General features: G+C 39.1%; 3 protein-coding genes across 7 annotated transcripts; 2 read left to right on the top strand and 1 right to left on the bottom strand.

The window, feature by feature from the left end:
- The first annotated feature begins 1,032 nt into the window (after window positions 1–1,032).
- On the top strand, window positions 1,033–14,391 carry LOC131321377 (uncharacterized). Its single transcript, XM_058352361.1, has 5 exons — window positions 1,033–1,268; window positions 4,455–4,590; window positions 9,346–9,411; window positions 9,555–9,633; window positions 10,253–14,391. The coding sequence occupies exons 1-5, from the start codon at window positions 1,033–1,035 to the stop codon at window positions 10,855–10,857; spliced, it is 1,122 nt and encodes a 373-aa protein (XP_058208344.1). The 3' UTR covers window positions 10,858–14,391.
- A 425-nt stretch (window positions 14,392–14,816) lies between these two features.
- Window positions 14,817–21,396, bottom strand: LOC131320948 (serine/threonine-protein kinase STY13-like). 5 transcript variants are annotated; one of them, XM_058351877.1, is made up of 3 exons: window positions 21,116–21,396; window positions 19,432–20,404; window positions 14,817–15,466 (listed from the first exon to the last, which is right to left on the bottom strand). In XM_058351877.1, exons 1-3 carry the CDS (start codon window positions 21,375–21,377, stop codon window positions 15,127–15,129), a joined length of 1,575 nt encoding a protein of 524 aa, XP_058207860.1. In that variant the 5' UTR covers window positions 21,378–21,396; the 3' UTR covers window positions 14,817–15,126. The 5 variants fall into 5 exon arrangements, with proteins under 5 accessions (XP_058207860.1, XP_058207863.1, XP_058207864.1 ...); XM_058351880.1 differs by having other exon boundaries at window positions 19,432–20,400; window positions 21,116–21,380; XM_058351881.1 differs by having other exon boundaries at window positions 19,432–20,370; window positions 21,116–21,362.
- Window positions 21,397–21,924: 528 nt separating this feature from the next.
- LOC131321378 (uncharacterized) lies at window positions 21,925–24,763 on the top strand. The gene is made up of 3 exons (XM_058352362.1): window positions 21,925–22,081; window positions 22,553–23,674; window positions 24,048–24,763. The coding sequence occupies exons 2-3, from the start codon at window positions 22,570–22,572 to the stop codon at window positions 24,761–24,763; spliced, it is 1,821 nt and encodes a 606-aa protein (XP_058208345.1). The 5' UTR covers window positions 21,925–22,081; window positions 22,553–22,569.
- Window positions 24,764–25,264: the final 501 nt, after the last annotated feature.

Below are 25,264 nucleotides of genomic sequence, written 5' to 3' on the forward strand. Positions count from 1 at the left end.
ATGGATGGCTCTCGATCGATGGAGTGGGTGCTGAGAAGTTCGGGGTTAAAATCGGTGTTGGAGAGTAAAAAAATCATGGATCGAGGGGGAGTCAAGTGGATCAAATTGAGAGGGAGCTAGGCCCAATGCATGGTTCACACATGAGGGGGAGATTGTTGGGAACATGTATGAAGGTTGAGTCCCACATCGGATAAATAGAAAAATAGTTGGATCTTAATATACAATTGGATGACACATCACTCACAAAACTTAGCCTTTTAAGTGAATATGGATCCTTCAATGTATACTGAGCTCAAGTAATGTGATGGACTCTTTGCCGTTACTCCCAAACAAATTGGACCTTGAGCACGCAGTGACGGGTCGATGCATCAGACAAACTCGTCGAGGCTTGGCATAACCCACCCAATTAATTACAGGTACTTGGGAAAATCTGAGCTAATGATTTTCTAGCATCTTGTCGATATGAAGCAAAAGAATTTCTAGTACCTGATCCGTTACTTCGTTTTTTCTCTTGCTTAGTAGCTCATTTCTTTTTTGTTTTGGGATTCATATGCTTGAGAGCTTCTATTCTAATTGAAACTTTTTTACTCAATGGGAGCGAGGTTCCTAGGAGGTTTTAATTTGGAGCGTGGGAGCGAGGTTTTGGGATGGGTTCGTGTGCCCGACAAAAGAATCCTCCAACTAAGGTTGAATCCAACGGAGCATAAAAACATGGAAGAAATAAAAATGAAAATTTGTATTAGATTATTTCTAAAAAAAAAAAAAAAATGTCTTACATGAACTTTTGTTCGTTTTATGTCAAAAAAAATTTGGATTGTTTTTTAGGAGTAGTCTAGACAGGAGAAGTCAAAAAAAAGAAAAGAAAAAGGAATCCAAGTTCAAAGAAGGTCCAAAAAAAATATTACTTTTTCTTTGGTGAGTTTTTTAAGTTATAGATAAAATTTTGTACTTTTTAGATTTTAACGAATAAACAAACAAAACTTAATTCAAAGCAAAACTAAAAAAAGTTTATATAAGAAGGATGCCACTACTATGGCTTCGACGGGGAGTGAGTCGGTCTCCAAATTCTTTTTAGAGATCCCCAAAGTCCATACGAACAACCCTGCGCATCAGGAGGAGATATCCACCTGGAGGGCTCCAGACAAAGGAAGATTCAAAGCAAATTGTGACGTAGCTATTCCTCCAGTCGTTAAGGAAGGCAAGACTGCTGTGGTTCTAAGGGATTGGAAAGGCCGAAGGTTCTGGACGGATTTGCAAGGACTGTTAATGTATGCTCTAGCTTAAGTGGTGAACTTCATGCCCACAAGAGCTGCATGTGAGATAGTGTTTAGCTTGGGCCTGAAAGAGGGGGTGGTGGAATCCAATAACAAGCAAGTCATTGTCCTGAGTGTGTCGGAGCTGGTTCCCCCTTGAAATGTAAGAGCATTGGTGTTGGACATTCGACATTTTGCAAACGAGGGTGCTCTTTTCTTCAAATGAATTCGTAGATCAGCAAACAAAGCGGCCCGAAGTAGCTGCTCTAGCTTTAAGAAAGTCTCTTCCTTGTAACTGGATTTTTAATCCACCTTTATCTCTTATATCTGTTTTGAGTAAGGAAATATCTATGTAAGCCTTTAAGACATTTTTTCGATCAAAAACAAAAAAAAGTAGAAGAAAAAAATCCCACTTTATCTTATATACGTATTTTTATCCGGCAAAAAATGCGTTCTATTTGGTGGAGATTTGGACTCACGTACACTTGTGCAGAGTTTGTAAGAGCAACACAATGTGAGAGTTGGGCTGTTGTTGGGGATTCTACTGACCCCATAGACTATATCTCTTTAAAAAGAGCGAAATACCTGAAATACCTGTGCCTCTGCCATCCTGGTGTTGTGCCTAATTAATTAAATATACCAGTTGCAAACTATTTCACTAACAAGTTTAACGAGATACCAAGCATGGAGCAAGCACCAGAATAGCCCAATGACATCACTAGCGATCTCAATAAGGCCTTCCGGTTCAAGGGAGCCCATTTTTAAAAGGTGGAAAGGAAAAATCATTTTCTACCTTAGCCTTCTCAAGGTTGCCAACTGTGGGCACGCGCCCCCGGAAATTTTATTTGTAACATTGGGTGCGGCCCTTTTTCGGAAAAGCGCGGCGAAACGCTTCGATTCAGAGTCGCCACTCGGGTTTTAGCGGTGAAAACACCCAAGGAACCGAACTCGAAAACGTTTGCCACGTTCGTTTGATTTTTGAAAAAAAGGCTTGTAGACTGGACCGTCGTCACCTTCGATATCTGAGGTTCGGGAGCCAGGTTACGAGAGGGGAAGGGTTTTATGGCACCCCTCTCGCCCAATCCGGAGATCGGTCTCTACTTGGGCATTTCTTTGTAAAACGTTTGCATTTTTCTCTTATTTGATCATTTTTAGCCAGTTAGGGCGGGGGAAACAGTTAATGGGGGTTAAAACTGTAACAAGTTGTGATTAAGTGACAAAATGCTTTATGGATGATTTGCTTGCAATAATAAACATAGATTGAGAACAAGCACTGAGTAACCCGAACAGGTTGGAGCACGCTGCCCTAAAGTGACATGAGTAGGATCCATACCCGCATGCACTGGCCGAACCAATGCATGCTGATAAGACTTGCGCACGCCACAAACCAACTGGCGTACTCCACTTATCAGATTTCACAGTCTTTGTTTGCAACCCTCTGGGCTTTGGAAAGGGACCAGCGCACACTCAGGGCAAACCACACAGTTAATAGAGCAGAATATACATAGTTACAGACAGATGAAATGGCTTGAAGCCATAAAAATAGACAGGAAACCCCCTAAATAGAGTGGGGACATAAAAGAGGCCAAGATTTAAGCTAAGATGCAAGGGCCAGCCACTGGATCCTAGGATAAACTGCCGTACGCCAGTCATGGAATGCCGTATGCATGTTTGACCCTAATCCAGTGCTTGGCTTTGTATCATCTGGGCTCTGGAACATGACCAGAAGGATCCCAGAGGCCTTTTGAGCAGATAAAAGATAAGCAAAAACAACAACATCTAAGCAACTCCGAATATACAGAAAGCAGTAAACTGATTATTAGCATGCAAGGGTGATTGACAGGAATGTAAGATAACAGAAATGACGATCCATGATCCCCACGCCAGTAGTGCTCGCACTGCCATAACTGGCGTACGGCACAGGAATATTGGCGCGCGCCATGTCTCGTCTCATACAATTGTTGTATTTTACCAGGTTAAGGCCAGGACTAGTATCACTTACTAGCCTGGACCTTATTGGTCCCCCTCAAGAGTTGAAAACAGAAAGGAACACAAAGGTGGTATACCTTTTTGTGTTGAGGTTTGAAGGTGGTATTGAGCTTAAGGCTTGGAGATGGAGGCTTAGATGGTGATTGGATATCAGTAGGGTGTATGGAAGTGGGTTGCTTTCCTTCCTCTTTCAATGGGGAAGAGAGATAGAGAGCAAGAAGAGAGGAGAAGAAGGCTTTTTTTTCCTTCTTAATGTATCTAACCCCTTGCAAATAAATGCAATGGGGGTATTTATAGAGGAGAGAGGGCCTGAGATCAGGGCTGATCAGCTGGGGTTAAGGGCTTGTTTGGCTAGTTAGAACAACAATGGAGCCTCCCATGCATTAAATGCATGGGATTTGCCTTGATGGGGGGTGTAGGAGAGAGAGGGAACGCTTCTGCCGAGAGTAATCATCAGGGATACTGTGGCCGACGTCAGGGTGGCCACCAAAGTCTCGTCCATGTGGTTGAATAAAGTTGATTTGACTGGGCTTGACTGGCGTGCGCCACACATGGACCGGCGTGCGCCAGTTATAACTGAGTCAACGGCCGATGACCGACACGTGGCAGTTAATTGGCGTACGTCATAAAGGTACTGGCGTAAGCCAGTTAGATTTTGCTGGGGCCGTTTGGCTCTGGTTTGAAGGGTTTGGAATGGGCTTGAAAGAAGGTCGGGACGCTCAAAGCTCAAACACCATCATCCTCGGACTGTTTTCAACCATAATCATCATTGGGGAAATAAAAGCTCGAAAAAATAACGTTATCTGGACAGTCCAGAATGGGGTGTCTACACCAACGTTCTCACCGAGAAAAACCCAAACAAGCTCTGCACCGACGGGATGAAAGACGAAGAATGCATAGCTCATCAAGGGGGCGCAGGTGGAGAAGTACAACACAACTGAGTAAAATTGGCGGTATTAGCTCATTGTCTAAGTCATTTTTATGATTCTTAACACAACTTACTCTTTTCTTCTTTTGGTAAGTAACACAACTTACTCTTCTGCGAAGAAAATATGGAAAGCTTTCTAGAGCAAGTACGATACCGAAGGCAGGCGCAAAGAAAGATGTAGCTATTGGCACATAATAATGACAGATATTACATCTGAAGGCATCAAGATTGAGGGACAATCTTATGATGGCAGGCATCATTGATAAATTATCTTCATTTGGTAGAAAATTCCAAAAGACGATGCACCACAAGCAAAAGAAAATGTCCATGGAGACCTTAATCACCCACATTCGCGTGAAGGAAGAAACTAGAGGTCAAGATGCACTATTGACATACAAAGGTATTGGGCATTATAGAAAGGTAAAATATGTTTCTGCAAATAACCATAACCTACCCATAAGATATTTATTAATTGTGAAAATTCGATACTCATTTATTAATGGTGAACGTTATTTGGTGAATTTTGTGGGCAATATTTTTTTACCTTGTTTGTATGAAAGAAGGGTTTAACTTTATCTTCCATATTAGCTAAATTAAAGTTTTCGAGATTCTTTTCTCACAATTCACAATGATTGAAGTTATCGATGACAAGGCCTAAAGACACATCATAACGTGTATTAAACACTACTAAAATGAATTACAAAATTATTGATCTCCCCCGCCAACAAAGTTGATTTATACAAGAAGATTTTTTCTTAAATTAGGTTCAAACAGAGTTCTTCTAATGCATGTCCGCGCCCGAAGGCACAGATCAAATAATTAGCACATGCAAGTCAACACTGTATCCATAAACAAAGTATCAACCTTTTTATGTAACACCGAGGGGTCGCTTAGTTTCATGTAACACCGACGCTTTTAGAGATCCCCGTATCCGTGTCAGATACTTCAGAGACACGTGACACGTCGGGACACTTCACAAGACTCTAAATCATATGAAAATAGTATCAACATATTTATGTTACCACAACCAATTTTTTTTGTTACTGCATTAGGGGCAAGAAATACATATTAGAAAAAATTACCAACTATCAAAAACTTATTAATAGCACTCAAACAAATAGAAGAGAGAAAAGAGAAAATAAGAAACACAATTTAATTAACAAGAGAGAGAGAGAGAGAGAGAGAGAGAGAGAGAGAAAGTTGATGTAAAATGTCCCGTCTCTCCAGCCCATTACACACCATTAAATTAGATTAGTTTGGAAACATAAGAGCCCTTAGATTTATGTAGAACATAAGATTTGAAAACTGAGCTCCCTTATTATATAGATTATCAAACAATGCAGAAATTATTACTCCAATAAACCCCAAAGAGGGGTGGTAATTTCAAGTACCTTAGGGGTTCTAGTGATTTAGTTAGAAATCTCATCGGAGGTTGATGTAATTTACCTTTGTGAAAATTATACTCAAGAAAATGACAGAAAATTGATATTGACACTCCAAAAATTGATACAGGCTCCAAAGTCACTTTACTTTGTTTTTACAAGTGCATCCATCAATTTTTGCAGTGTCAATGTCATTTTTCAAATTATACTCAAGTAAAATGAAGGGATTATGAAGTTTCAATACTCAATTTATATGCGCTAGAATGGATTTAACTCCCTCAATTTTCCAATTACTTCCTACAACGGGGCTTATTTTTTCGGACGAAATACAAGTCATGTGCGTGCTAGAATGGATTTAACTCCCTCAATTTTCCAATTACTTCCTACAACGGGGCTTCATTTTCGGGCTTCATTTTTTCAGACGAAAAACAAGTCATGTGTGTACTACGTCCTATTATAGTATGAGAAAATCTTGTTTACAAAACAGCTGTAAACAAATATTTACGGAACTCAATTTCGATCATTCAAAAGCATTTTAGACTATTCAGATTATCTATTACCGTTAAGAGATTACTTTTAATCCGGGTCATTCAATGCCGAAATCGACGGCTAAAATTACTTAATTCCACAAAGAGCTTGCAAAGCGGCTCTGTAAATAAGTAGTATATCTATAGTATTCCAAATGAAAGTAGCAAAATTGACATTCCACCCTCTCTGTCTTTTATTTTTTTTAGGAACACAAACATATATTCATAACCAAGTACAAAGGATCCACGGATTCAAACCGAAAACAAAGAAAAACAAAAAAAGATCACGCAAAAATTAATAATTATGCTGAGAGAAACCACCAATTTGCTCATGCTCGTGGATGTGGCTGGAGAAAGATAGAGGAAACACATTAGCAACTTACTGAAGCTCAACGTCCCTTCGTTCCACCACAACAATCGCTACTTGCAAGGCTCCACCACCACTGCTACAGAAAAACCCAAAAAACCCGTCACCAAAGCAGATCGGACCTGATGGCTAAAAACCCAACTCTGAAAACCAGATCTGGGTCACCAAGATTCAAATCTGATGGGTGGTGGGAGAACATCTCTCCCGTGGACGAGAGTAGGCCTATCAATGGGCCGGATCCGATCCGGATCCTACAGATTCCGATAAGACCCAATTCGATCCGGATCCGATAAGACTCAAATCCGATAGTGGTAATCCGGATCCGAAAATTCGAATCCGATCCGGAAACTTTTTTTACTTCAAAAATTTTAGCAAAAAATATATATATATATTTTTCAAAAAAATACAATTTTTTTTTCAAAAAAAAATATTTTCCAAAAAAAAATTTAAAAAAAAATAAAAATACAACTTCTTAAACATTTTTTTTTTCAAAATTTTTTTTTCTATTTTTTTAAAAAAATTTAAAAAATAAAATTCGAATTCGGATTGATAACGGATTTAATCCAATCCGATCCGAATCCGTATTGAATTACTGGATTCAGATTATCGGATCGACGTTATCGAATCCAGATCCGAATCCGGATCGGATCCGGTCCATTGACAGGCCTAGACGAGAGTGTCAACCACCCCACAGTTAGAGAGAAGAGAAATGAGGGGAGAGAGAGGGGGCCGAAGAGAAGAGAGCACCGCCGGCGAAGGGGAAGTGAAGGAGGGGGAGGGCGGTGTCTCAAACTCTCAGAACTCTCTAGAAAGAGAGGCTCTGACCTCTCTCTACCTTTCCAGTCCCCTCTCTGTCTTTCAATAGACGATAACAGAGCTTTTGGTAACCAAAAACCCCTCTCTCTCTCTCTCTCTCTCTCTCTCTAGTAACGGGGATTACAATACCCAAACAACTACTACATGCGAAAACCGGAGATTGATGAAGGAGAAGAAGTATGGCGGTTAATTGAAAGCTTGAAGCTGAAAAAGAGGTACAAAAAATGTGTTCGATTTTATTGTGTTCGATCGGAATCGCCGTTCACTGTGTTCCCAGCGAAACTGAGATGGAATGGGTGTTTGGTTGAAGCAGAAAATTGATTTATAACTAAAGTCAAAATGGGCTCTTGATGCAGATCGGAAATAAGAAGAATATATTTAAATTACTCATTATTTTGAGCTTATTGTGTATTGTTAGAAAATTTTGTTTTAGTTGTCGTTTGTTTTGACAACCTTATATTTTTTTTTAGTATTTGATTTAGAATTTTTCGTTTTTGGTAATTAATTTATTTAGTTTCTTTTTTGGATGAATCAATTAAGATTCTCTAATTTATATCGTTTGTGTTAATCTTTGTTGCACATTTTTTTCTGTGGTTCATACACATGCTGCATCAATTCTGATATACTGATGGGCGTTAATTGAAACCTGTTTTTAGGTGTTTCATAGTTCATAAATCCAAATCGAAAAATTCAGGTTCACTGAACCTAATTGTGTAGGAGATGAAGATTGGGAAAGTGAAACAATAAAAAGAAACAATATTTTAATATGTGATTGGTAAAATAGAGAGTATTGGTAATGCCTTGAACAGGAAGACAACTAGCTAATCGGAAAATGTGAACTGTTCATGAGTTAATTCACCTATTTGTTGGTGTACGTTGCTCTATAATCAACTGTTTGTGTGAAATTTGGTGCTGATCCCAGTATATTAGAACTGTGAAGTCATGTTGTCGTTAATTTTAGAATCAATTTTCTTATCAATCATTCTATAACCACACACAAATACTTACACACACTCACAAAGGTGGTGGGCCCCACACACACTGCACAAATAATGCTGTTGTCAATTTTAGAATCAATTTTCTTATCAACCATTCTACAATCACACACAAACACTTACACATACTTACAAAGATGATGGGTGCTCATCTTTGTAAGTATGTGCAAGTGTTTGTGTGTAATTATAAAATTATTGTTTTCTTGTTGCCCTCAATACACCCTCATGTCTATGAATAGGGCTCAAGGGAAAATAATACAGAGCTTTGAATATCAGTGCTTTGGTCTTGTAGAGGTTTTTTTTTTATTGAAAGAGGGGTTTTGCCGTTTTGGTAGACATAAGAGTAGCTCTGTTTTTGTCCACTGAAAGTGAGGGAGGGGTGTGTGGAATGACATTTTTGCCCCTTCCATTTGGGATATAATCGTGTGTGATACGCATATGACTTGTTTTACGTCTAAAAAGTGAAGCCCTATTAACGATTGGACGAAGTAGGAAGCAATGGAAAACTTGAGAGGATTAAGTTCGTTAAATTATTAGTTTAAGAATGAAGTAGAAAAAATGCGAATAATTTAGAAAATAAAAATAACAAAAAAAACTCGATTAGAAAAGAAGTCCTTCACATAATCTCATCATTCTTCATGAAATTTGGGGAGAAAAATGAAGATTCAATAAAAAAAATTATTTTTGTACTTCTTCGTCCATTTCTTCACTCATTATTTTTGTATTATAACACTTCCCCTCACCCAAATTCTAATCCAAATGAATCATTTGGATAAAAACCCTAATCCTTTCCTTTCCTTTCCTTTCCTTTCTTACGAAATTCCTTCGTCCAGGGGCTTTAGGGTCGTGTAATAAATTAACGAAGCTTATTTGTTAAACTGGAATAGTTTGGAGAAAAGCAACGAGATATAAAGAAGAAAGAATAAGAAAAGGAGGAGGAGGAAATAGAAAGTGAATGGAGGATGGTTGTGGTGGCTTCTCCGGAACAAAAATGCTAGAGACACATTGGTGTGGCACACTTCAGCCACACCCCTCTCACATATACCCGAAAGGATTAGAATTTGTGGATTACCACAGTCAGACCATAGAGAGCAAGGGTGCCGTTTTGGAGGAGCTCACATTTCCAGCGCACTGTATCAAGTCTCTTGCCACTGGTATGGTATCTTGCTCTTTTGGTATTCCTAATTTCTGTGTTTAGGTTAAGGTTTATTCCTCTGAAATTAGTAATCCTTCTTTTTTTTTTTTGTAATGTTGCAAATCGCTGAATGACCAAAGAAGAGAAGCTTGTGGTTTACAGAAATCAGATCAAAGCGAGCATAGGTGCCCCTTTTTGAAGGAGCTCAATTTTCAGCACCCAAAATTGACTCTTTCAACTGGTATGTTTCTCTTGCTGTTTTCATTTTTTAAGTCCTGTTTTCGCTGTAGGTTGAGGTTTAATGCTGGTATTGAAATAACTTATTTTACTTTCGGTTGCAATTCTCGGAAGGGAGGGCTTGATTTTTTAATCGAAAATGGGCCGATAGGCAGGGTACGATCAATCAATGGATAGGGATAGGCACGGCGCATAGAATGTTAGACAAAAAATAAGTGGCTGACATGGCCCGTTTGATAGTCTAAGCTTATCATTACTCATACCGCAAAAAGCTTGTTTTCGCAGAGAAGTGTTTTCTTTCCCAAATGGGGATTAAGAATTGTTTTGATACATGCAACAAACTAGTTCATTTTGTCTTTCCGGAGGCAGTCTTCCTAATTGCTGTTTAGTGCCATCAGGCAGGCATTACCACGTGACATTTTAACTGCCGCCACGTATAGCTTGAGTTACTGCGTGCCACTATTTCGATAGGTCGTAATCTTGCTTCCTTAATTACATGAGCTGTATTGCATAGGCTTTTCGCTTTTCACAAAATGTGATCTTCTCCTTCATAAATAGCAGCATCTCCTATACCCTTTCATTCCTCCTCACCACTCAGTTTGGTCCCCTCGTCATGGATTTAGGACCTGCATTGACTCTGCAGAAGGGTTGTAAGAGACGAGGTAAAGGTCCTTATATAGGTGTCCGGTTGAGGGGGGGAAGATGGGTCTCTGAAATACGCATTCCAAAGACCAAGACAAGGATATGGTTGGGTTCTCATCGCTCACCGGAGAAGGCAGCTAGGGCATATGATGCAGCCTTGTATTGTTTAAAAGGCGAACAAGCATCTTTCAATTTTCCCAACAATAGAAGGCCGAACTTGGCCCATCGGTTGGTTGGTTCCTTGCACATTGATGAAATACAATGTATCGCTGCAGGGTTTTCTTGTTTGGATGAGCCATCAATGGAAATATCAAAGCCTTCTCCACAGGTAACACACCTTTTGCTTGATCCACCAGTTTTACCAGATCCACAGAGAATGAATGAAAGGGATTCAAACATGGTTGATGATGAACCACATGTCCCAGCTTATGTGCTTGAGGAGGAGCCGTATATCCCAACCTATGTGCCAGAGGAGGAACCATATGTCCCAGCTTATGTGACAGAAGCGGATCTCATGTCACATGGAAACTTACAGTTGGATGAGTGGCTTGCGCAAGATGGAGAGTGGATGGGGAGCTTTCGTTGACTACATTATGGGGAACTTTCATTGACTACATATCTTTAATAGAGACTTTCACAGATGCTTTTAGGAAATGCAAATACATATGTAGGGTCATGCTCAATGAAAGTTTTGCCCCATCAAGAATAAGCTTATTTAATCTTGTGAAGGAAAGTAACTCTGTGTCTAATTTCTTAATAATTCTTGTGTTTTAAATCTCTAGGAACTTATGGGGTTGAAACATTTTTTGAAAAAGATAATCTCCTGATCTATTTAGGGTAAACTCATTCAATGCATATGGGAGGTTTATAGACTTCGTTGGAAGTGATTATTTGAACATTGTGAGGAATGGGTTACTTTTCGTTCGATGTTTAATTTGCTTACCTTTAACTTTTGGGACTCAAAAAAGGTCAGTGAAAATAGGAGTAACTGTCTTCTCTGCTCTTGCATTTAAGTGAGATGACGGTGAAGCATAATGCGATCGACTACATCCCGAGAAGAAAGAAGTAATAGAGATTGTCATAGATATTTATTTAAAGTCAAGTGATGTTATCTCGGGGTAGTAAATTCTAGTTGGACAAATCTATTTCAGATTTCCCTCCCTTTGTTATTATGCTTCTATTGGTGGTTGCATTTCCTTTTAAATTCGGGTCCTTCTATGTGTAAGTGTTCCTTCTCACTCTTATGTTAAGCTTCCTCTATTTTCCAATTTGGCTATGTATGACAGGCCTTATAGGGCGAATAAGGAGTCTAGGGAGCTCGGGACATATGTTTTTGTTTTTATAGGTAATAAAATTATATTGAAAAGGCATCAAGGGGATGTCACCCATAGTTAACACTTGTTCTTCCTTGATCACACACTTATCTTTATCAAGGCTTACAACAAGTTGATAATATCAAGTGACGCTTAACTCTTGCCAACACTTTGAGGAATTCAGCCATGGAGTCATTTAATTGTTCTGTAGCTAATAACTCTTATTTATTCGATAGATTAGTGTACCCACATCACGCACCAGGGCACGCCACGCATAGACAACCATGATATTCATAGATCTATATTTTTATGATATCACTCCGTGCCAGAGCAATTGAGTCTCTAGAATGGCATCACATGCATTACTCCACGTTGGCATCCAAGGTATTTATACCCAACACTTGGATGAACGGAATTTTTCTTATTGAAAAAATATTGACAAAATGTGCTTCAAATATTCCTACCTTTTCCTGAACTTTGTCTAGGAAAGTAACAAGCATTTAATATTACCTTGAATTTAAGGAAATAAGGACACAGAAGGCATTTAGAATTTATAGAAGGTTGTTGAAAATTTGGTAAAGGAATTGATGTTGGTTGATTCTCCCTTGATTTGATGAAACATTTGGTTTTCCCTTGATTGAGTATCAATCTGATGAAAGGGCTGGAGCTGCATTTTTACCAAACTTTTCCTGCTTGTAATGACTGTCGGAACAAACTAGGTGAACATTATTTACAGGAGAAAATGATTACATTCAAGATGTAAATATAACAGCATGTGTTGGTTGCATGGTAATGTTAGTAAAGAGGAGGATTTTGAATCATATGAATCATGATACCCTTGGTTAATTTAGGATCCTTTTAATTTATCTGATTCATGATAACTTGACCTGCAGCATTGTGGGTCTCCTTTATTTGATGATTTACTTTGCTTTTTGCAAGTTACTTCTTACAAAACCATAGTTTTCGGCAGTATCTTGAAAATCAATTGAATACGGTGCAAATTCATGCTTTTCTGATGTGGGAAGCTCATCTGAAGGTACTTGATGTCGACTTCTGTGTTGAATAGATTTGCCCAACAAACACTGCGTCGTTGTCACAGTCCCCTTTGCACATCTAAAATGACATGGAATATATATTTTTACACAAAATGATGCTCAGAAACTAGATGCTCTAATGATTTTTTTCATTTGTCAATAATGTGCTCTAAACTCATTGGTGCTTTTTTAGTTTTCAACTTTACTAGGCCTCTAAGATGTTTTATGCAATCGTTCGTAGGTCAATTCAAGTGGACAAATTTGTGATGTTGCAGAGACGGTTGGACCTGTAGATTTTGAAAATGATGCGGAGGCAGCTGGATAGGTGGAGCGAGCAATCCATGTCCAGTGGCATATAATCAAAGATGTCCCAAATAGTTGGTCCTGCCACATACTTCTTGAAAATAATGACAAGAAGCCTTTTACTCGCAGCCGAGAGGACTCTCAAGAGTTAAGGCAAGGCTTCAGAATTTTTCTTCATTGCAAACTGTTTTTTGTTGTTTGCTTTTTTTAAATCTCATGTTCTTGGTTGTAGAAATATAATTATCAATGAGATCTTCGGGTGCTATTTTGTTTCCTAAAGCAAAGTCTCAGTCTCACTTTCCTATTCCGCTCCACATCCACCATTTTGGGATGCTTTTGCATTATCATAAGCCACCACGGCATTTATGTCTACCTTGAAGTATGTAATTTTCAGGTCCGCCTGCAATTATTTTGACACTTTGGCCATAGACGTCATAGATTCACTTATTTTGTCCAAGTTACTGAAGAATTCCTTTGGATTTTGGATTTTCATGTGATTCAGTTGCACCCACTTGACTGTCCCTACCGTTCTGGTAAAGCTTTTCCGAACAGGGTATCGAGATGTTGAAAATTTTTAATTGAGTCGTTTTAAGTTGCTGAAAATGTCACGGATTATGTGTTTTAGTGTGAGAGAATTGCACCCACTTGACTGTTTTCTCTACATTCTGGAAAACCTTTTCCAGGTAAAACTAGAACAGGGATTGAAGATGTTGAAAATATTCAATGATCATGACTCGGAGACCTCAGACATCAATCTTAGATGACTTCTGCTTTTGTGATGAATGAGAGAGAGTATTGCTGGAAAGGAAGGCCGGACACCTAACCAGTTCAGCTAAAAATGCTGATGCTTCGATTAACCAACTTTCTGACAACTTGGCTGAAGCCCTCGACTTGGAAGATGGTAAACAAGTGCTGAGAAACGAATAAGACCAGTGGGGGCTGGGTCGTGCCTTCAAATAGGTATCACAGCTGTTACCATTGATGGATCTAGGAAAGCAATGTGTGTTGGTTTTTCATTCCAGGCCTTTGAAGTTTCTGGACATCCTGCTGCCAGCAATTTTTTGAGGTGGTTTAGTTTGGACACTTTGGGCATCTCCAAGAGTCTGGCTTAAACAAGGAGCCTCTCTCTCCCTCCCTCCCTCCCTCCCTCCCTCTCTCTCTCTAGACAATTTTGTGGAACTGTTGGGTGGTAGTTCAGGCATCTTGGTGAGCGACAGACTGCGGGAAGTTGACACTCCTATCTTTTAAGTAATTGTTTCTTCTGTTTGATAAGGATTACGAAGTTCTGGAAGTTTTGTTTCTTACTATTATTATTATTGTTTTCCTGTCAATTGCCAGGTGTCTTCTTATTTTCCTGTCAATTGCAGGGTCCCTGGTTTTAGAACGATGGGATTATACAAGTTTACCCAATTTGGGAAAACGTAGTTACATATATTCAGAAAGCAATATACCATTGTCGTTTGAGATTAATAGCTGTGTCTCTTGAATCATTGCTTATGCATGGTAGAAGGTTTGGAATTAACAAATTCCACTAGGTTTCCATTTTCCTTTCAATCAATTGAGATTTGCTCCATGAAAATAACAGATTTGAGCTCTATAAGGAGAATAATAGGTGCTCGGGTTTCTGTCTCTTTCTCTCCGCTGCTTAAGGTAGAGCACTGAAGTTGGAATTCTCTTTTCCCATCGAAAATTCAACCGTCCCAGGACGCAAAAGGAGTTGGAGAGCAAATAGAAGCAAAAAGGCATTGCAATTTCCCAACACCAATGCAAACCCATTTGTTGACTCAATAAATAGAATTGTTAACATCTCCTTCGGCAAAAATTGAACAGTTCCCGGATATTCTCATGTTCTTAGTAACAACAATAAAGAGAATCATCAACAATGCAACATGCAATAAGATCCTAAACCAGTTTTAACATAGCATGAAAAAGCTAGTATAGATACACATCCAATCTCGTCTGTTACTACTCATCCAGCAACATCATCCATCAAATTGAAAAGGGAAAAGAAAAACCAAGTAAAAAGGAACCAAAAACAAGAAGTTCTGATCACAACTTTCCCCTTTTTCTATCTGAAGAAAGAAATTAACCCTGATAGATACACAAGGATGACATAAACTCGCATTCTCCCTCTCTTTTTTCCACCAGTTCCAGTTATTTTCCGTGGTTGCCTCATTTAAGTCCGGTACTCTTTTGGTCAGCACATCAATCCACAGTCATAGGTTGAGTGATGCAGCACCTGAAACGGGCCTTGCGGACAGTAGTGATGATCTCCATTTCAGCGTTCTCAAGCATCTTGACAACCTCGGTAAAGGGTGGCCTAACATCAGGATTACCGTCCCAGCATCGGGTCATGATCTCACTTAGAACAGGTAAGCAATCGTTAGGAATGTTTGGACGAACACCTTTGTTCACCACTGCAAATGCCGCCTGCACTGCCGACATGTTCTGGAACGGAAGCATTCCCGTTATCAGTTCCCACAGAACTATTCCAAAACTATATACATCTACTTTCTGTGTGTAGGGCCTGTGCTGGATCATCTCCCTGCAATTTCACACAAGATGCACTCAAAGTCAACCACACACTAATGCCTTCTTCATATCTCCTATCAGCCAAACAAAATGTCTGTGAGACGTGAAAGAACAAAGTAGGGAATTTAATATCATAACAAGCTGCGGGTTGTCAAGCTTGAAGACAAATAAACATCGTAATACTACCGTCCAGGAAAACTTTCTTGTGTCATTGGAGTTTGACAGCAATCACAACCCAATCTTCCTACAGACCTAAGTCAAGTGCCTCGCCACTTTCAGCTTCATCTCCACAACAAAGTTTGAAATTTCACGTTGATGACCTAAAGCATGGATTACATTTCTAATGAGATAAATACCACATTAGATCTTCTACAAACCAAAGGCATTGCATAATTATGAGATAACCTACAACACATTACTTCACCATAAGAGCATTGCAGTTGCTAGTTTTCTCAAATTGTGTTTCAGGGAAATTTTTTGTCATGGAAAATATTCTTCGATTGCTAACCAAACACACGAAAATAAAAACAAAAAGATTATTTTCTGCAAATTATTTTACGCGGAAAATATTTTTCGTCTAATATTTTACGTCGAAACAAATGGAGCCTTAATTTGAAAGATTTGGTCCACCCAAACAAGTTTTGCCAGCCCAACCACAATACACAACTGCTTAAATAAGACAGACTCAGCCGCCAAACAAATTCACCTCACTTGTTTCCCCAACATTATTCGAAAATGATAACGTCCAATACGGAGCTGTTATACAGATTTTCTCAAAGCCTGTCGAAAGATTTGAAGGGTGAATAAAACTTCAAGAAAACCACGGGAAACATCCTTAACATAAACTCATTAGTCCACGGTCCTCACCTAACGGCTAGGGTTGAGCTTCTGCGGCAGCTGGGTTGTTTTGGTGCACCGTGTGTCCCTCCGTTCGGTTAACCAGTGGCAGTTTGGTGGTTGATGGAGGTGGTGGTGGTGGTTGGCTGTCTGGCTTGGTGGGCGGCGGTTTGGGCGGCTGTGCTTGAAGTTTTTCAATAGTTTAGGGCTTTGTCTTGGGTTTTCTTGGGCTGGGTCTAGCTCACTTTTGTGGGTTATGTTTCTTTTATGTGCTTATTGTCTAATCTGGGCATTTTAGGCCCACAGGTGTATTGGGCTTTGTCCCTCTAGGAGTGTCTAGGCTTTGTCCCTCTAGGAGTGTCTGGACTTTGTTCCCAACGGGCTATAATTTCCAACTTTTAGTTGGAATCCCCTTCCCCTTTCCCCCATTAATAAAATGTTAATCCCTCCGTCTCATTTTCATTGTCCATTATTCTATTTCTCTCTTTTATGTCTTTTGCCTATATCTTTTAATGTAGATCTTGAAAAATATGCAATATGGATCTTGTTTGATAGATCTCGATTAGTTCTATAATACAAAGTTTTCAAATTTATGAAAAACATTATAGATTGAAAGATATAAGCAATTAAAAAATGACACGCAATGAAAATGGGACGGAGGTAGTATTTTTGCCAATAAAAAAAAAAAAACTATGTTAAGCAAGTTTCATGTTTAGACCTTGCAATTTGTTTCCTCTTGTAACTAATGCTATGCCCCTATAGTAACCTTTGTAGGTGTTGCTTTTTTGAAAAACATAGCTAAATTAGCAGAGAATCAAATTAGTTGATTACGGGCAAACAATCACACAAACCCATACACGACATGCTTTCGGGCACCATTACTGCTTCCACATGGGAGACTTAATCCATATGACATAAAGACATTTATGTAAACACTAACATGAAAATGATAACGGGAAAGGCCAGGTCGATAGCTTTGAAGGAGGGCAAGAGGGTAATTCCACATACCAACTCACCTAGGCAATTGTTGAATAGGGAGAAGCATAATGGACCCTTTAAACACACACACACACAATACCCAAACTCCCGATTTGGGAGCCACCAGGTCGATAGCTTGTTACAACCTACAATCAAGAGAATCTTTGGCCCATTGTTAGCAAATGGATCTAGTGGTATAGGCCAATATCGTGATTTCCTGGAAAGGAATCCCACAAGTGGGATCAAGTGTGATTTTTGCTGGAAAATTCTCCATCCAATATCGTGATTTCCATCAATTTAAACTTTGTCTCTACAAATCGATGTGAGACAACAACTTCCACCCACCAAGCGAGGTGAGACAAGTATCCGCTTAAGCAAGTCAAGCTTCTCAAGCTAGTCTCATGTGGGAGATGCCCAAGCACGACGAGCACCTCAAGCTCATCCGTTGTCAGGCCCACCCAAGCATGTCTCCTTGCGGGACCCACCCCACATTTCCAATTGGTGTAGACTCTGATACCACGTGTAACGACTTGCACCAGCTAACCTACAAATCCTTAGACTAACCACGCGGCTCAAAAGTGATAACTCAGTTAATAGTAGCTAGTAGGCATTACCTTATATACCACTCAACATTTAGATATCTAACCAATGTGGGATTTCACACTTCATGAGTAGAGATTCTAGTATCAATGTGTAGTCTTAGACAAGGCAAAACAATAGTCGCCCTGGGGCAAGTTGGGCTGTCACTGCAACAATTAGCGAGTGCCCGTCCAAGGCCCTTGGAGATGATACATACGAACTTAAAGAGGGACAAACACTTAAAAGGCCTAGGTTTTTTTGAGATTGGGCCTGCACACAATTAAACTCCTGTGGAATATATTGGTGAAATGGACGTACTACAGAAAGCTTATGTTTTTTTTTTTTTTTGGGCTCGTGTAGCTTACGCTGATACACACCAACTATGTTCCTTCCCATCCTTCTGTTTACCGAGATCCCTTGTGCACAAATCTTTAAGTTTGAAGAATTTTTTTTAGCACGAGTCCAATTCTTTTTGCGAAAGACCGAAGACATGTCAATCGACTAATTGCTATGCAGTATGTGGAAGTTAGTGATCTCTTAGGCATCTTTTTCTCAGACCTAACAAACACTAAGTTAATCGAAGCTATAAATGGAAAAGAATCACTACAGGGTTGCAGTAAAAGTGGCAATGCTAATAACCATTTTAAGTATGGAAGTATTAATGCAAAAGTTCACCTCACCTGATTTAACATTCTAGCAGAGTGAAACGATCATGGTAACAACTAAAAAGCCGATCAAAAAAAAAAAAAACTAACAAGTAACAACTGCCCATAGGGAAGAGAGCAAATAATGGGATACATTTCCTAAATGAAAAATGGGACTCATTGGATATATATTAACCAAACGAAAATTCTTTCTTTGGCCTAGTCCTTTATACTGAGAAGAGTCTTGGCATTACACTGTTTTCTGGAACTTTTTCCCCACTTGCATGATGTCAATTGCATTTCAGTGTAGATTCTTTAAGCAACTACTCCATCATGCGGAGATAATAATATGATCACCATATCCATTGTCACCAAATTAAAACAAACTCTACAGGCAAATTGTGAAGTACTTTGTTCTGGACAAATGTACAGACTACAGAATGATAAGAACCTAGCCACAGGAAGCCAAAGCATACCACAGGGCAAGCAACTAAACAAGAGGTGTGAATCATAAAATTAATCAAAAAGAGATATGCACTTCCATCTGCATTATGATATTAAAATGAAGTGATTAACATAATGGAACAGTAAGAACAATCAATCTAATCTTTGTGGTTAACTGGTTAAGTTACAATATATCATAGTAGGAGAAATAGGGAACAAATATAATGGATATATGTCAACATGCATAACTGGAACTGTAAAACATTTATACCATCTTGCAAGAACATGATTCAAATCACAACCTCAACAGCATGATACTTAAAAATTTATATGCAAAGTTGCTTACCATAACAATAGACAAAAAAAAAAAAAAAAAGTTTGGATGAAGTGCAAGCCAGCACAAGCATTCCAATAAAATTCAGTAAGGAAAGTAATACTTGTGCTGATAAGATACAGAGGAAAAAGAATACTAGTAATAGAGAATCAAGAGGCTTACGGAGCCATCCAGCGGTATGTTCCGGTCTCTGGGGTCATTCCTTCAGTCTGCACCTCAATACGAGCCACTCCAAAATCCGCAATCTTAATGGATTTGTCCGCGGAAATCAAAAGATTGTCAGACTTCAAATCCCGATGGATCAAGCTAAGCCCATGCACGTACTCCATCCCCCTGGCAACGTCCAAAGCCTGCTTGACTGCCAATTTCAAAGGCACTGATCGGTTCTGCCGCTTTGTCAAAAACTGCCTAACTGAACCCCCTTTTGCATATTCAGTAACTATACACCATACCAAGGGTTTACGACATCCACCAATAAACCGAACTATGTTCGGATGCTTTAATGTGGCCAGCATCATGACCTCCTGCTGAAACTGTTGCTCCATCAAGTGTGCCCTCTCTAAGTCATTTTCTGGCCTCTCCAAAAGCTTGATAGCAACATCCTTACCGTTGTAAGTACCTTTGTAGAGTTTTCCAAAAGCCCCCTGTGCAAACGCTGGTCCCATATTGAGCTTCCTCAAATCAATTGTCCATTCGTCAAAATTCTCAAGCCCCTCTGTAGGAACACGAGGGTCCATTAGAGCCTGTGCCAGTGCATCATCACTAAGACCATGCGAGACGTTTCCTCGATTGACACTCTGGGCAACAGTGTAGTTATTGTTCACACGCTTCATTCCAGGGTGGTTTAGAATGCGAGTGTGAGAATCATTTGATCCGACGCTACTGTTATCAATGGACATTGCAACAGAACCTCCACCATTGCTCATCTGCAAGCTTCCATAGCTGTCTGTCGACATGTTGGAGCCTTCTCCAAGCTTATGGTAAAACCCTTGAGACAGATCATAATTATCATGGTTGTTATTAAGGCCTATAATTCCAGTAAATTTTGGTGCCTCCAACATTTTCTCTGAAAGTAGCGTCACCAACAAACTTCCCTTATCTCTGCAGCATCCACATGTCCAAGCCAAATCCCTACCTTATCAAAACCGTAGGTGTGATTCACAAATTTATTTCAGCACACCATTATCTGATCAGAAAACATTGTTGCAAAAAAGTTGCATGATATAGTGATAGAAGGTCACATAAAAAACTTGATCAGGTAAATGCAGAAAATATTCTCATCGAGCTGTAACCTTTTAAAAGATCAGCTACTTTTTAGTTTCTGTCAAAATCATATTGGAAGTTAAAACCAAGTAAATTCGTGAGTGCAGAAGCTCATTATCTACAATAGGCGAGGAGAACAATTCCACTAAAGTAACTTTCTGCTCAGGTCAGGCAAAAATCCAAGAAAGAAATTAAATCTAATTATCAGTTATAAATTTCCCTCCCGTAAAATCAAGAAAACAACACTTGGTTAATTAGATGAAAACAGAAAACTGACAAAGTAAAGCCCTAATTTTCTATTTCCTCGCTCACATGCAAAGAGGTCATGTGAGTAGCAGTACGCAATTTCCGTATGCACAAAAGCCAACGAAAAATTTGAACCTTGCAAAGAGAGTATTTACATGATCCCCACAAGCTCAAAAACAAGGTACATCAATTATGTCTGTATAAGATTCTCTCGAGTTATATCACAGAGATACCAAAAAAAAAAACACGCAAAAAAACCTGCAGGACATTATAATACCGAGAAGCGAAATAAATCAATGATCTGACACCAGAATTGGCGGATTAAAGCGAAAAGTACCTCGATCGAAAGAGATTGACTGTACGATTCGACGAGCGAGTCCTCGCACAAGATTGGACAGCACGAGAATCGAGATCAATTCCGTAATCGAAGAGAATGCTGTTGTAGAGAGAGAGAGAGAGAGAGAGAGAGAGAGAGAGAGAGGATGCAAACGGAGACGCACTTGGAGAGAGAGAGAGAGAGAGAGAGAGAGAGAGAGAGAGTAGCAGAGAACACGAAGAAAGAATAAGAACAACAACGAATGATGGTCTTCGTCTCTCATTTTCTTTTTTCTCCGGGGAAGACCTTCAGTGTGTTGCGCTCATACGCTACGATACCACTATTACTTACACGTGGCAACTCTAGATAGCGCACTAGGCTTAGCAAGGAAGTGATTATATCTCTACTAATATTCGATTGAGCTAATTGGTCTTACTTGAAAATACATTTTAAATAAATTGAGTGGATCCAATCATTTATGTGAGACTTCAAGATGAATCTCACACAATGCCATGTGCATTTATTGTGAACGAAATGATGTTACCATAGTTTTATTGTTGGCTTATCTACCTTTTTGATTCCTACAAAATAAGCTTGGTTTTAATTTCATTCTTGCAAAACTTTTGATTTTAATTTAAAAAATTGTTGTAAGGCCCATTATACCAATTTGTAACAGGCCCAGTCCATCTCATTTTTCCACAACACTTCTAGTCCAGCCCATCCTTTTTTTTAAGTTCTCGGGTCCAACTTCATTTTTTAGTGGGACAAAATTGTCCCTTCTTTAATAAACTCCTCGGGTCCAACTTCATAAACGACGATTACGAGAGAGAGAGAGAGAGAGAGAGAGAGATCGCGATAGAGTTCGCGCAGTGTAGATTGATCAGGATTTCTCACCAGTTTGTTCAACCTCTTTCGTGCAGTCTAGATCAAGACACAGGATCCTTTTCTCCGTTGATCCGAGCTCGAACTGAATCGATCTGAGAAAAGGTTTGTTTTTTGATGATTTCTTTTTGTTCTAATTTGTTCTAATCGATTACAGAAAATGTTTTGATTGTAATTAAATGTTCAATTGTGACTTTGATGATAACGTTTGTTTTATGCCTTTGATGATAATGTAAGTTTTATTGTACCTTTGAGTTGAATGTTCGGTATGTGCTTTCAATGTTGACAGAGTTTAGATTAGATGATCACAAACACCAAGGAGAATATAAACTGCAAATTTAAGCACCTAGGGCTTACGCACTTTTGAAAAAAAATTAGACTGCAAATTGGAGAATTCACACTACAGCTTTAAGGATTTTGGACATGGTCACTTTTTGCATTTAGACTGTAAATGATTATTAAACACACACCAGACTGTTTATGAAATCTGTTTGAATATTATGAGTATAAATAGTGTTTTTGAGGCATTAGATAGTTTACAAATCGACTGATTATATCAAACAAATATCATTGTAGGTGTGTTTTTTTGTGCGATGGATACAACCAAAATATTGCTGTGTAGGTATGTATCGCAGGTTCTTGTTGTGAGGATATCTGGTGGCATTCGATTGGAGCATGTTTTAAGAAAGATTTGTGATAGATGGAACAACTTATGCATTGGTAGTTTCTCATTGTCATATGTGTTGGATGGGAGTGATTGTGAGCTGGACAATGAAGAATCTTTTGATAATATGTTGTATTTGTATCCTACTACTGATAGAATAGATGCTAAGGTTGAGGTGATTAAATATTGTAGTGGACAAACGGTTGGAAGTATTAGTAGTGGAGGAACACTTGGAAGTATTAGTAGTGGAGTAGAAGTTGGTAGTTCTAGTGGTGCTGTCGCTGTTGTTGAAAGAGAAGAACCTTTGGAGGAATTTTGTCGCCATGCTGAAACTAGGTACTTGACAACGGGTTGGGCCAACTTGATATATGAGGTTGGGCAAGTATTTACTGGTGGTGTGAAGGAGTTTAGGGCAACTTTGCAGCGATATGCTATTGAAAATGGTTTTATGTATGATCTTGTTAAAAATGACAAGTATCGTGTGACTGCAAAGTGTTCGATTTCTAGCTGTGGATGGTATGTGCATGCCATTTTGGATCGCTCAAGCAGAGAGTTTTGGATTAAGAAACTGGTAAACGAGCATGGTTGTGGTTCAACCTATCGAACGAATAAACATAAACGGGTGACATCTAGTTTAGTTGCTAGTGAGGTTACTAGTATGGTTCAGAAAAAGAATAACACATCACCTATGGATCTGTTGGATTTGTTTCTGGACAAGTACGGTTTGGATTTATCATACCACCATGCATGGTTAGGAGTGGAAAAGGCTAGGGGGGAAATATTTGGAGACTATGAAAGTTCATTTGATAAGTTGAGGTGGTACGTTGAAGCTGCCAAAATTGCAAATCCAGGGAGCTTATTAAAGCTTGAAGTTGATCCTGTCAGCAAGGAATTCTCGAGGCTCTTTGTGTCGTTCAATGCATGTATCACAGGGTTTAATCATTGTCGACCATTCCTTTGCCTTGATGGGACACATCTCAAAGGCAGATTCAAGGGGTGTCTTCTTGCTGCCACAGGAAAAGATGCAGATCAAGGTACTTTTTGTGTTATTTTTTATTTTGAATGTATTCCTTAGATATTCATATTTATTTATCTGCTTGTTCTATGATTGGTATAAGACAGAACTTAGGTTTCCATATATATCCATATGTATTTGTTTTCATACATATCAGTTAGCTTTCCATAGTTTTAAAAGGTCGCGGTTTTTGTTTTATTCTAGTAATGGTTGGCCTGAGAAGTGAGCACCTTGTCTCTAGACAGGCATTTTGTGTGACATTTTGGGGTTGGTCAAATTTTGTATCAGTATTTATTTTTATTGAGTAGATTAATGTTTCTTTAACTAGAATTACATCTAAGTGGAGTTCCATCTTATTTTTGTTTGTTTTGGAATTCTTTTTTGTGTTACAGGTTTATTTCCCCTGGCGTTTGCTATTGTGAATGCAGAAAATGATTGTAATTGGTTGTGGTTTCTTCGGATTTTAAAGACTATCTTGTCTACACGGCCTATTACTTTCATTAGTGATCGCAACCATGGTCTCGTGAGTAACATACCAACTGTTTTTCCTGATTGTCATCATGCTTACTGTTTGTATCATCTTCAATTCAATTTGAAGGATCACTTCCCTGGATGGTTTCGAAAGGGTTATCGAAATAGGTTGGTTAAATTGTTTAATGCTACCGCTTATGCTCCATCGGTATCAGCTTATATGATATGTGAGGCTAAGTTCTATGAGCATGGGGGAGATAAGGCCAAGACGTTTATTGCAAGTGTTCCAAAACAACATTGGACTAATGCTTATTTTCAAGGACATCGATACGGAGAGATGAGTTCTAGTGCTATTGAGTCCTTCAAGAACTGGATACTTGATGCACGGCTTATGCCGATAATGAATTTAGTTGAAGAGTTGAGGTCCAAAATTATGATTCAAATGTCGCGTAGAAGAGAAGAAGCATCGCGTTGGGTTTCTCAGATTTGTCCGGACATGGATGCAAAGTTAGCTAAGAGGATTGACAAGGGGAGGTCGTGGAGGGTTTATAAATCAAAAACCGGCTTGTATGAGGTGAAATCTGTACCTGCTGTTCTAGTAAATCTTGAGGAAGGGACATGTTCTTGTGGAGCCTAGCAATACAATGGTTTCTTATGTGCTCATGCCGCAACGGTGTTAGTCAAGACTTGTGGAGCGGAGGGATCCTTGGCTGGTTACATTGATCCGTTTTATCATGTTGAGGCATATCGGCTCACATATCAAGATAATATCCATCCAATTCTAGCTATGGATATTCCTGACTTCACACAAGGAAGTACTCAGGTTATCAAAGCTCCAAAAAATAGGAGGCAAGCTGGAAGACTTTGCGTAAAGCGCATTCGTTCTAGGGGTGAAGAACAATCCTCTGCTAGGCCAATGAAATGTGCGAGGTGCCATAAGCTTTCTCACCACAACCGCAGGACATGCAAAGGAGCTACGGATGATTGATTCTTTACATTTTTAATAGTACATTGTTTTGTTGGAATTCATATCCATTCAAGTAAAGAGACTACTTAATTGTTCTTAGGTGCGGGACCATTGCAAGGCACAACAAAAGGACTTGCAAGGAACCTCTTCTTAGTTGATTCTTAGAATGAG

This window comes from Rhododendron vialii, chromosome 3a (genome assembly GCF_030253575.1).
Source record: "Rhododendron vialii isolate Sample 1 chromosome 3a, ASM3025357v1".
Taxonomy (NCBI): domain Eukaryota; kingdom Viridiplantae; phylum Streptophyta; class Magnoliopsida; order Ericales; family Ericaceae; genus Rhododendron; species Rhododendron vialii.